The 12581-nt window shown below is 37.5% G+C and overlaps 1 protein-coding gene across 1 annotated transcript in view; it reads left to right on the top strand.

Annotated features, from left to right (window-relative positions):
* Positions 1-12581, top strand: part of inpp5d (inositol polyphosphate-5-phosphatase D) — a 137168-nt gene that overhangs the window by 77863 nt on the left and 46724 nt on the right. The window contains exons 11-16 of the mRNA XM_039762696.1: positions 3744-3846; positions 4457-4653; positions 4756-4873; positions 9796-9892; positions 11291-11429; positions 11608-11716. Of these exons, the coding sequence (XP_039618630.1) occupies positions 3744-3846; positions 4457-4653; positions 4756-4873; positions 9796-9892; positions 11291-11429; positions 11608-11716 (763 nt within the window). The remainder of the gene's footprint in view (positions 1-3743; positions 3847-4456; positions 4654-4755; positions 4874-9795; positions 9893-11290; positions 11430-11607; positions 11717-12581) is intronic.

Here is a 12581-nt window from a genome sequence, read left to right as displayed (position 1 = left end):
TATAGATTAGGACTGCTTTGCTATCTTATCAGGAACAGGGTGTGCAGTTGTCTGTCATGCTTTGCTTTTAATCACCTCCTTCCCTTTTTTCACTATGAAAACATTGTTAGATGCATAATACAAAGCCTACTGGTTTTAGACTGTATTCAAATTTTCCATCTGATACAATGTGTAACTTCTATATAACCTGCATTTAACTACACATCATTCACATATATTGTCTGTGCAGTTTAAGATATATATTTTTTTACATTTCTAGGTGCTATATATTGTGAAACCACAGCTAAACTACATATTTATTGTTTAAGTATAATACAAATGGCACCCCTTACAGGTAAAGTAGTCTTATAATAGCATAGCTTCTTACGGCCATGGGACTTAATTATGTGGTTTCATGAAATGGACAGATATATTAATGTATTGCTACAGCAATGTGCATAAGAGCAGGTTACAATGAGAGGTATTTTACATTTTATAATTTAAATTTTCATTTCCTTTTTTGCAGAAATACATAGGTTACAGGTTTAAATCACAAAGTATTTTTAAATACACTTACCAGTTAATGAATGTGGTATAATTCTAAATCATCTGCACACTTAAAAGTGAACACACATTTAAAGCCTGCAGGTCTACCCCAACAGACTAAGAGGATTAAACCTGTTGAGCCTCATGCATACAAAACTACTAGAAACCTAACTAAAGCCTTCAAAAATTATCAAAAGTATTGATAAAGCTGATCCAGCTGAATTCTTTAAATTAAATAGTGAATCACACACTCAAAGATGCTGTAGGAGATTAAACAAATATATATCTGATACTGAAGCCATGAGGTACTCCTTGACTTGTTTTCTGTTGTTTTCTTATAACCATATGTGTAGAGATTACAAATGTAAATATTTTAGTAAATGTTATACATGATTAATTGATGAGTATTGGACAAGGTTTCTTAAATTATGGGTCTGGAAATTACTGTTGTATTTAATGGTAATGATGGGTTGCAGTGGGTCACTGTGGGTTGATTAAGAAATCAAAATTGCTCCAACAAACGTTGTTGATAACCCCCCTTGATTAGGATTGTCGATGATTCTCCAAGAACCTGGTGTTCAGAAAGGTATGGGTCTCAAAGAAACTAAAAGGACCAAGATGGGGTCAAGACAAAAAAAAAATTATAGAGCAAAACCGAAACACATTTATTACATTATATTGTCAAACCAAATATTAAATATCATATGTACATACATTTTCCAACTCATTTATTTTATTTTAAGTATATAAACTCCACATCTGCTGCCTGTCTGTCACAGTGTGTACTCACATACACACTCACACTCACTCATATGGGTCCAAGTCATCTTTTTACCTGTTTCTGCTCTGTCTCTGTGGTGTTGGGAATAAAAGCAGAACAACTGGAGAAAAATCCACATAGACATGGATGGGACCATGATTTGAAACCATGACTGTGATGCTGTGCTAATCACTATATCACTACAATACCCACACTAAATATTACATTTTGTATTATTGTAAAGTTTGTGAGACTTACCAGAATCTTTATTGAGATCATCGACTCCAACCATGGAACCCTGGAAGATTAACATACACATAGATGCACATGCATACACAGAGATCCCAGCCAGATAATGTTTTGCATAGTGTCAATTGCCAGTCACTCCGCAATATTCAGCATAACAGTTTCTATATAGGGAATTCACTATTACCAGCTCTAACAACCATGCAGGTGTCATCAAAACACACATAAAAGTGCAACTCTTTTGTTTATATGCCACTTACTAACCAAACTATATCTTGCTTTTACTGCAGTTGTTGTAATTATTGAGGAGAGACCTCAATAGCCTTGAGAAACCCTGTGGGCAAGAAAGTGGCAATTTTGCTCACACTTGGCACCCTCTCACTCTAGATAAAAGACAAAATATAGAAAATATTGAAGCAATGTTGTATTTATTAATACATAACAATACCAAGTAGAAGAAAATAAAGTAGATAGCAAAGTCTGCATATGAATAATCTTAGAAAAGCTTACTTAAAAATGTCAAGGGGTGGTTCTGGATGGCATTTGATTTAGTGATCAGTATTATTCACAGGTTACATTTTCTGATGTCCAGATGAAATGGTCACACGTGTCTTGATTTATGATATTGTTTCTGTCATCATCATGTTTGGTCTCTTGAGCAAGCTGTATTTATGTTACAATGCACACAACAAGTGTCAGAACATGTGACATTGCACACATTTGATTGGCTGTCTTGTCCTGATAATGAATGACTTGACTCTGATGAAAGTGTTTGATCTTTTAAGTTCTTCCTTTCTCAAGATGTAAACTTATTCTATAATTCTGAGTCTTATATGATACATCCTTTTCCAGGTTATAAATTAATTAGGACAGGTTCTGTGGCATCTGCACTTATTTGCACTTATAAACGAATTGAAAAAGAAACCCGACTGGAACACATGCATAGAGTATTGGTACAATACAGGAAGAATGTACAAGAGAGGATGCTTGCAACACCTGTAATTAAAGTCCTGTAAATTCAATTTAGTTTATCCAGGTTCATTTGAGCAAAATAATTACAATTTAATCAATCAATTTGCAGTTCAAAAATTTAAGATTTTCCATTCCAGGACAAACTTGTTGACTAATTTTGCATCCGCATTTCACAGCTTAACTCTTTAAAACAAGGTAATTGCTGGTTGAAAAAATGTTTTGAAACATGACTTTTCTTTGTGCGCAGAGCACAACTTTCAATTGTAAAGAACAAAAGCACAAGATAAAGGGTCTGGGGCACCTGAAGGCAAACTCCATCTATTAAAAGTACACAAAAGGCATAAAATAAAGTGCAAGGTAGAGCCCTAAGTTGAGACATCATGTAAATCAATCAATTGGTCTGCCCAAGATGGTGTTGTTTTCTCTTAAGATGGATTCATGGAGGAAGAGGCGGATCCAGATGTGTCTGACTCAGAAGTGATGTCACAGTTGTTAAAATGTCAATCGTCCTTTCTGCAGAAATGGAAGGAGAAAAGAGAATGTTATTACACAATACCCCCTCATGTCTAGGTGGTAAATTACAATTAGGGTGTTCATTAGGCACGCCTGTGTGACAGCATGCACTCACACTCACTCACACTGAAGCCAGTGTAGACTCACTAGTTAATCTAACCTCCATGTCTTTGTGGGATGTGGGTGAAAACTGGAGTACTTGAAGGAAGACCAACATTGGAAACGGAAGGAAGTGCAAACAATGGCCAGCCATCGGAATTGATCCATAAAATAAAATGATGATGAGGAATCTCTAAATGTTTGTCTCTACTCATTTACCCTGCCACCACAACCCAGCGAATTCATTATGACAACAAAAAGAGTTCCATGAATTAAACCACAGTAAGCTAAGACAAGACAAAGATAAAATGTTGGGGCACCTTGAAAGCGAACCCCATATAACTGATGGGACAAAAAAATAACAAAAACATTTCAAAAAGGTTTCTAAAGACTGGAGTCAAAATACAGACTGCTTCAAAATTACAGACCAGAAGGGCAGGACCAGAAAACCATGACCTAGAAGTGGTGTCACTGGGACTAGTGGCCATCTGATCTATAGGGGAGAAAAGAGGAGAAGTATTAGGCAACAGTGCCAGCCCTCAACTTGGAGCGGAAATACCATTAGATAACCCTTCAAATTGTCTCCCAAGTGCGCTCATGTGTGACATCACACTTGTTTGTCTTTCAGAAACGGGAAGGTTTCTGCCAGCTGCTTCAACAAATGAAGAATAAGCACTCTGACAAGCTGGAACCTGACATGATCACTGTCTTCATTGGGACATGGAATATGGGTAAGTGCCAGAATCTGGAGAACTTGTTGTCAAAAGGTGTTTTAAGCCCAATAGTGACCAAAACGTTAATAATATTGTCAGAAGACATAAAATTCACATCCTTACAAAGATTTCCCTTTATGTCCCAATGCATTTACTTTTCTTTCTGAATTTGTCCCCCACCCAGTTCCTTACATACGTTTTCAGATGAATTATGAGGAAAGATTAAAAAAGCGGAACCTTTCTAGTTTAAGCAAATGGAGACATAATTGAAGTGTTTAAAATAATGAAGGGAATTAGTACAGTGGATGAAGACTTTTACTTTAAAATGAGTTCAGCATGAACATGGTGACACAGTTTGAAACTTGTTAAGGGTAATTTTCACACAAATATTATGAACTTTTTCCTCACGCAGGGAGCCATAGACAAGTGTTGTAAACAGTAGGAGTTTAGTGATCTTCATGACCTGACTTGATTTTATTTTGAAAGAATTAAGTGGATAGGACTGGCGAGCTTTGTTGGGCTGAATGGCCTGTTCTCATCCAAATTGTGTTACTGTTCTAATATTCACACAACAGAATGAGGGGAGGAGGTGACAAACTGAACTGTTCATTTTATGCTCATTTTATAGGTAATGCCAGTCCGCCATCTGACATCAGCTCATGGTTCAAGTCAAAAGGCCAGGGAAAGACCTGTGATGACACGGCTGATCACATCCCTCATGACATCTATGTGATTGGCACCCAAGAGGACACGCTTGGAGAAAAAGACTGGATTGATATTCTAAAGAAAACCCTGAAAAACATCACAACCATCAATTTTAAAATGGTAGTGGGGGTTTTTGCTTTAAACATTTGTTTAAATGAGTGATTTGATGGCATGCTGGACATGAAAGTAGTATTCCTTGGTTTTTTTTTTTGGTTTTTTTAGATTAGCTCTTGTACTTTGTGGAACATCCGGATTGTTGTGTTGGCCAAACCAGAACATGAAAACCGAATCAGCCACATTTTTGTAGACAGCGTAAAAACCGGCATTGCCAACACTCTTGGTAAGCAATGAATGCTGTTATAAAAATGGATGTGTTTGGGATGGGGCTTTTAATTTTTTGTATAAAAATCACCAATCACAAAAAGTAAAAAATACCTGGGAACAGGATTGTGAATAAGATCATGGGAATGCTGCAATTGAGAATTCTACATGCTACAAGTCCTATTTTCATTTTTCTGGCACTTTACAGAAGTACATGACTTCTAAAATTTATTGGGTAAACTTTCAACATCAATAATAACAATGTTAACTTAGCGCTTCAAATGTCCTGATTTCACTGGATCAGCTGTAGGAAGTCTTAACAAAAAAAATGATCCCAATCTATTTTGGTTCATGAGGATGCAGAAGGACAATATAGTGATTTTGAAGAGCAGTTTATTTAATTACTTGAACCCAATAAGAAGCAAAAGAGTACAATTCATTAGAATGCTAATAGAACTGAAGGGGACTAACATTAAAATTATACACAAATCTATCAAACTTTCACTGTACTGGGGCCGTAAAGGATGCCCTATTTAACCTGGTCTAAAATTCTAAGATACATATTATCCCTCACCTCAGCCTTAAGTCTTTCACCTGGCATCATGCCTCTCCTGAACATAGTTTACTCCTTTAACTGAAGCTGTGGATTATGTACTGCTGTTCACTGCAGTGAAAATCTCACACTGCTCCTCAAATACCACTCAGACACCACAGTGTTCAAGTATACTGCTCTTGCTGTCACACTCACTCCTGCTACAATCAAGGTTCTAGGTTGTCTCCAGCTGCAGCCTCGCACAGGTCCTCACCTGTCCACCACTCATCCATAATTTGCTGCTTGTTGCACTGCTATTATTAGTCACACCTCCACATTAGTATTTTGGATTTTATCCAAGCTGATCAATGGTAATGTTACTTTCACCCTTTTAGTCACTGTTTTGTATATTGGTTAATGTGAAACCCTATTTCCCACCCCCTGTGGTTTCTATTGGTTGGCACAAACCCAATTAACACTGCCTGTCATGTTTTCTGACAGCCTTTATTTATATAACCAGCAGGTTTCCCCTCCTTCCTACTGGTCCTAATGTCAGAGACCATGTCACTGTTTACAATCACCCAGCTTAAAATGAAGCTCAGTTGGAGTTTTTTTTTTTTTTTTTTGCGGCACTCATTAGCACAGTCCTGTCTGTTCCAGACAAGCAGATCAACATTAAGTTGATTTTCTTTGTAAGAGTATAGGAAGCCACCATTGTATACATTCTACGGTTGATACTGTACACCAGCCATTATGTTAACCACCCCTCTATTTTATTTAAAGATCACTTAAAAGCATCAGCAGTAATAGTGGTGAGAATAACCAGCATCTGTGATACCACAATGAGTTGACTTCTAGGTATTGCATTGGATGATCGCTGATGCTGGTTAACACAGTGTGAAGAAAATTTTTTTTTTTGTTTTTTGTATCTGTCTAAAACCCGTTTAATACATATGTTTACTCATATACATTGCTATTATAGAAGAAAGGATTTCTCTCAGCCTCACCTAAAACATGACATAGGTTTAGATTAGATAAATGTTTTAGAGACAAACATCCAGACTTACAAGACAAATAATACAATCAATCAACATACAGATAAATAAATAATGAATAAAAAAATAAATGTGTATTTGCACAATAATAGCAAATTAAATAGTATACATATTAATCTGGGATACCATGTTTGGAATGAGTCTTTAATTAAAAATACTCCAAGCCAGCATCTCCTGGAGGGGATGGAAGGGATTTTTCATGATGGCATCTAACTCTGCCACCATCCTCTTTTCACAACAGCTTTTGCTGTGTCTAGAGATCACCCTGTGATGGAGAAGGCTTCCTTGATAAGTTTGTTCAGGCATTCTGCTTCTTTTGAACTCAGATTGCCTTCCCAGGAAACCATACTGTACAGTAGAATAATATACACAGGCTACTATTGACTGGTAAAACCTCTCCAGCAACTTGCTGTACACATCAAAAGAGCTTAGTCTCCTTACTAAGTACAATCTGCTCTGACCCTTCTTGTATAACACCACTGTGACCAGTACAATTTGCTGTTTATGTGAAGTTGTGATGGTGTGGGTCGGCTCCATGCTCCCATTTCAGCTTTGGGAGCTTCTTGAACCTGACACCATCAATAGTCATGACTGGGATGAGCTATAACAAGGTTCTCACTCTGGACCCAAAGCTCAGGTCCCCAAAGGCCATGATGCTCACAGTGGGGCTCCCCGTCCAAGCCTCGTTGACTCCTGCTGCCTTCCCAGACTTCTGTGGATAGCCGCTTGCACCACCTGATCACACCAGCTTTCAAGTCACTCAGCTGTAGCGATACCCCACGACAGCCCCCTGAGCAGTGACCACCCGCTCCATGGAGGGGCTCTCCTCACAGCTGCCTGCCTCCTGGTTCATTCTCTCTCACTCTTGATTATACCTGAACTGGCTCTCTCCTGTCTTCCTGCCTTCTTCTCTTTCTTTCCCTTTAACCTCTGATCTGTTTTCATTTCTCTGTTTTTCCTCCCGATCTCCCCTTGCACTTTCCTTTTATATGCAGGGGAATGGTTGCAGGTGTGACCACCTATTTGCTGCCCCAGGCTGATAATGAGACAATCAGACTGTCCACACATGCTGGTTAAGCAACACATGGTCAACTGACTGCCTTGTATCCACCCTGAGATGAGCAATCACTAGCACCTGCTCCACTCCCCAGTGCAAGCGTGTCCAACTATTTATTTATTTAAAAATCACCACAGCTTCGTGGACTACTCATCACAGAAGTACACTGAAGTGCACTACTTCCGCATCCTCACCATGAATGGTGATTTGCCTCAGAAGCTCTTTGGCAATGCCACAAGTCCACCACCAACTCTTTTGTCTTCCTGATGCTGAGTTGCAGAAGATTCTCCTTGCGCCACAAGACAAAGCCCTCCACAAGACTCCTGTACTCTGACTTATCTCTATTCCCTATGTTCTGACCACCATGTTTTCCTCTGAATCCCATTTATTTTATCACGATTTTTGCCTGTTGTCTTAAAACTTCACACATACTGATCATCCTAAATATCAATGCCTTTTTTGCTTTCTTCCAACATAAATCAAAGCACTTTTTTAAAGTACAACAACAGCATTAAGACTGGGACCTAGTATGAATGCAAAATCCATTTGTGTGAATTGCTGTAAAAAAGATTAACTTATTTGCCATAAAAGCCACCTAATTCATGGAGATTGTCACTTGCGTTTACTGCAGACATTTGAGAATATATATAATGTATACAACACAATTACCAAATGGATATCACATATTCAAAATCAATTTACAGCTGGCTTAATTTTCTCACTTATCTGCATGCCACTCTCTTTAACAAATATCCACACAGGAGTGATGGACATTTCTTCCCACCATCCAGCATTCTTCAATCTGAATTTGACTTACCTTTTCAGTACATACCCTTTTATTTACACTTTTTAGATAGATAGATAGATAGATAGATAGATAGATAGATAGATAGATAGATAGATAGATAGATAGAATGTCCTGAATGGGAAATATAACTTTTTACAGAGGCTCAAAAAATATTCTAACAACAAACAAAAAGGGTAAATACCTCAAATATACACAAGAGCTACGAAAAAGAAGAAAACCTCTGATTTTGCTAAAGATAAGGGAGTGGTCACAGTCAAGCATTATGAAGGTGTATTGCAACACATTTGTTTTGCTCCATCTTTGCATTTTCTGAACCTGGCATTTTGAGGCTTATTTACATTTTACCATTCAGTATCCAATTGCAAACAACTGTCTCCTTATTTGGCATATCAAACATCAATACAAACTTGTTTAAAAAAATCACTAAAATATTATAGAAGGGAGTCTCTTTAAACTTCAAGATTCAGAGTCCAAAGAAAAATTCTGTATGTGACCAAACCAGAGAACACAAATATAATTGAAAGTTGTATTAGAAAGCCACAACAAACACCTGAAATTACCAAGAAGAGGAAACAATGGATTCTAGTGACCACTATCTTGACTAATATTGCAGCAGAATGCTACATTATAGAACCTGTGAGCTGCCAAGAAAGTACTTAACTGTTCAGCATCTATTTGATGGTCATCTTCTGAAACTCTAGGTGTATGAGTCTTCAGTATATTTTGGTGTAATTTACTTATACAGCTAATCTTCAATACTACATTACCTTCTGTACCACTGACTGCCTTTGTCAGCACAGGATGATTTTAGGTGGAAGACAGGATTGCAGTCAAATAAGCAGATCTTGTATACTATCTGGCAAGTAAATTGTTTACCTGAGGTTAAATGTAATTAATATATAATATACATAATTAATATAATCGTATTAAATAAGTGTAACTTAAGATATAGAATTCCTGAACAGTTTGAGAATACCATGAATTAAATGCCAAAACAGTGTTTAGTACAATAGTACTTACTTTTCATGGATGAAAACCTAAAACTAACAGACAGTTATTGTTTAGTGATGGGGCTTGCTGGAAAGCCAGAGCATAACATCATGTGGTCATCCCGCTCCTATGTGAGAAGGCCTGGAGCTGTCATGTAAAACTGAAATTCCTTTGGCACATTCACTCTCTGTTAACTTCCAGCCTTCAAGAATAGCTGAAATAGTTCTCACAGATTGCTGCTTGGCATTGATACTTGGCATCTTATCATAACCTTTACATTTAAAAAACAAAGATGACCTTTTCCTGTCACTGAGATCCTGGGCCACAGCTTTTACAATGAATTTACTATATCCCAAGGGGTACACTTGTGCACAAACGTCTTGGCTTTTAAACATCTTTCAATCAAATGTGTGTTTCACAAAATGTGTTTATTAATTTCCTGTCACTCTTTATTTTTTACTAGCTAGAAATAAATGTTGTTAATACTATTTTTTTGCAGGCAACAAAGGGGCTGTAGGGATCTCCTTCATGTTCAATGGGACAGCTTTTGGATTTGTAAATAGCCATCTAACCTCTGGTAGTGAAAAGAAACTCAGGTATGTGTTGTGACAGCAATGAGATATTTGCTTAAGGGCTCTGGACACTAATATTGTTATCCAAAAATCTAATTTTGCTGCTTTCACTCTTTTATAGAGAGCTGGGTTTCAGGAAGTAGTAAGCAGTTTAGATGCTAATTAATAGTTTTTTTCAATGTTCACACTTACCTGCACATTTCCTTAATTACATATTTAATAATTCACGAAGCTGTTACCATGTAACTGTGCTTAATTTTGGTGTTGTTTTTGCACTGGTTACTAATTGCACAGTCATTCACACTGAAAAACACAAACTTTAGAACTTAGAACAAACTTTTTTTTATCACAGAAAAAGCCATAGATACATGGAATAAGTGAGCAAGTAGTACTATAGACCATGGGATTTTGGGAACCTTCTAAACTGTTGTTTTGAAGAATAAAATAGACAGTTTAAGGTAAGGTAGTTATACAAGCTCTTCATGGCACTAGAGAGTGATGACATATTTCATGCTGTTTTGCACACTATATAAACCTATAATGTCAATTTGTAATTCTTAACCTTCTTGTGATTCCTTTATGCTGCCTGTTACGATAGGCACTACAGAAAGATAATTGCCTCAACTCTGATTGATTGATTGAGTCTGTCAGCAGTTTCCTAACTATAATAATTAATCAGAATTGACTAAAGGCATTGCAAGCCACTACAACCATATTTTAAGATCCACAATTAGAATATCATATGCAGTTACTATACCAATGATAGATAAATGTTTATCACATATGATTTTCCTACCAACAATCAAATGTCACTGTCCATTGTAACAGAAAAATACCTAACTAGTATCACTTCACACCTGGGATAATGCCAAGAAGTTCATTTATATCAAAATAGATGCATGTAAAAAAAGTATTCTGCTGCCATTCTTGGACTATCACGCCAAGCAGTTGCTTTATCTATTTGCTCAAGGCCTCACTTACTTGCCTGCTTAAATGGAATACTCCAAAACAATCCATCTCTCTTGTGCCCGACAGCAAGTCTTTGCTCTCCAACGTTAACCCCATATCTAGACTTTAAGGATCACTGGCCTAGTAGCTAGTAGCTACTTTTAAAGTAGCTATGCATGTTCTCTCGCTTACACTGGTGTCACAGAAGGTTCACTCCCGTGACTCTCATCTTTTCACCCTTTTCTCAGTAGGTTTCATGTTTAACACCATCCCAAACTCAACTTTGGTTCTGGAAACTCCTCACTAGTCAGCCACCCCTGCACTCTGCTTGACTCTGTTATTTTCTTCTGTTTCTTTCATGCCTGCAAATTTTCTGAGTTACATCGTCTAAATTATAGGCTACACACAGTATTTTACGAGTATAAAACAGATATGAGGTTTGCCTACCTTGTCTTTTGTGTTCTCTCCCTATAGACGAAACCAAAACTACTTCAGCATTCTACGCTTCCTGAACTTGGTGGATAAGAAGTTGAATCCATTCGACATCACCCATTGTTTCACATACCTCTTCTGGCTGGGAGATCTGAATTATCGAATCGAGATGCCCTCATCGGTAATGGGCCTCAGTGTACAATTTCCTCTCACAGTGTTGCCTCAATGAAATTTGAAGAAAAACAAGACAGTGGTGCTATTGAACTTGGCAGATGGTTGTTGCTAAGTGAGAAGGCATATTAGGCAAATGGCAGTTGAGTTAAACTAAGTTTTAAAGTTTTTTGTTTCTTGTTGAACAGGAGGCTGAAAACATCATTGCAAAGATCCGACAACAGCAGTACTCAGAGCTGCTCTGCAGAGACCAGCTCACAATTGAACGAAATGAGGGGAAGGTCTTCCTCCACTTTGGTGAGACAATGCACCCTTACTACAGCCCAACATCCATTTCACAGTGATCATTCCCAAATAGTCACCCTTGCATGAGGTGTCTTGTCCACCGATGGCAACTGTTCTCTCTGGTATTTTCTAGCCATCATTACTCCAAATCATCTCCACATACTGGTCACAGGTACAGGCATTCATTATCAAAGGCCGTTCAGCCTGAGCATGTTTAACCAAACAAGTGCCTGCTTTCCTTCACATTTAGGAATACTGTTGTAGAGACAATAACAGAACCTGACTCTAAAACCATTTTTGACAGTCTTCCCACCCCTATGTACTTAAAGTTGATATTTTACTATAAACCTGTCCTCTTGGTACAGTTTTATTGACCAATGTTTAGCTTTCCAATTTGTGCAACATAAATCTGTCTTCCCACTTAAAATGTCTAGAGATCTCTAAGAACATTTAAACCTTGATTAGCCTCAGTGTGTGGGTGGCAGAGATGCTCTTATCAGAATAATAGCTTTTAATGGCTTCACTCTTTTCTAGGTAGCTGTACTTCAGAAAGCAGAATTTTCAGGTGGCAGCTAATAGTTCAAAGTGGATATGCTTGATATATATATGGACTGAAAACTGCCTTAAAGACCTCCATTTTTGGTCATCCTTGGTCAACATTGCCACTATTGTGTTTGTTTTTGCATGACCATGGCCAGGTTCTTGTTTGTGACATTGATCATTGACATCTAGTGATTGCTGGGATGTGATCACAAGCATTTAGGTTTCTGGATAATTTAAAGAAAGAAATAAAGGTATTTTCACAGTGTGGGTAAAGACGTTCAGGCATTGAGTATTTTCTGACTTTGAATTGTTAGATATCATTTTAGGCTTGATG

Source organism: Polypterus senegalus, chromosome 1 (assembly GCF_016835505.1).
Source record: "Polypterus senegalus isolate Bchr_013 chromosome 1, ASM1683550v1, whole genome shotgun sequence".
Classification (NCBI taxonomy): Eukaryota; Metazoa; Chordata; class Cladistia; order Polypteriformes; family Polypteridae; genus Polypterus; species Polypterus senegalus.
This window is presented reverse-complemented; position numbering and strand designations above follow the sequence as displayed.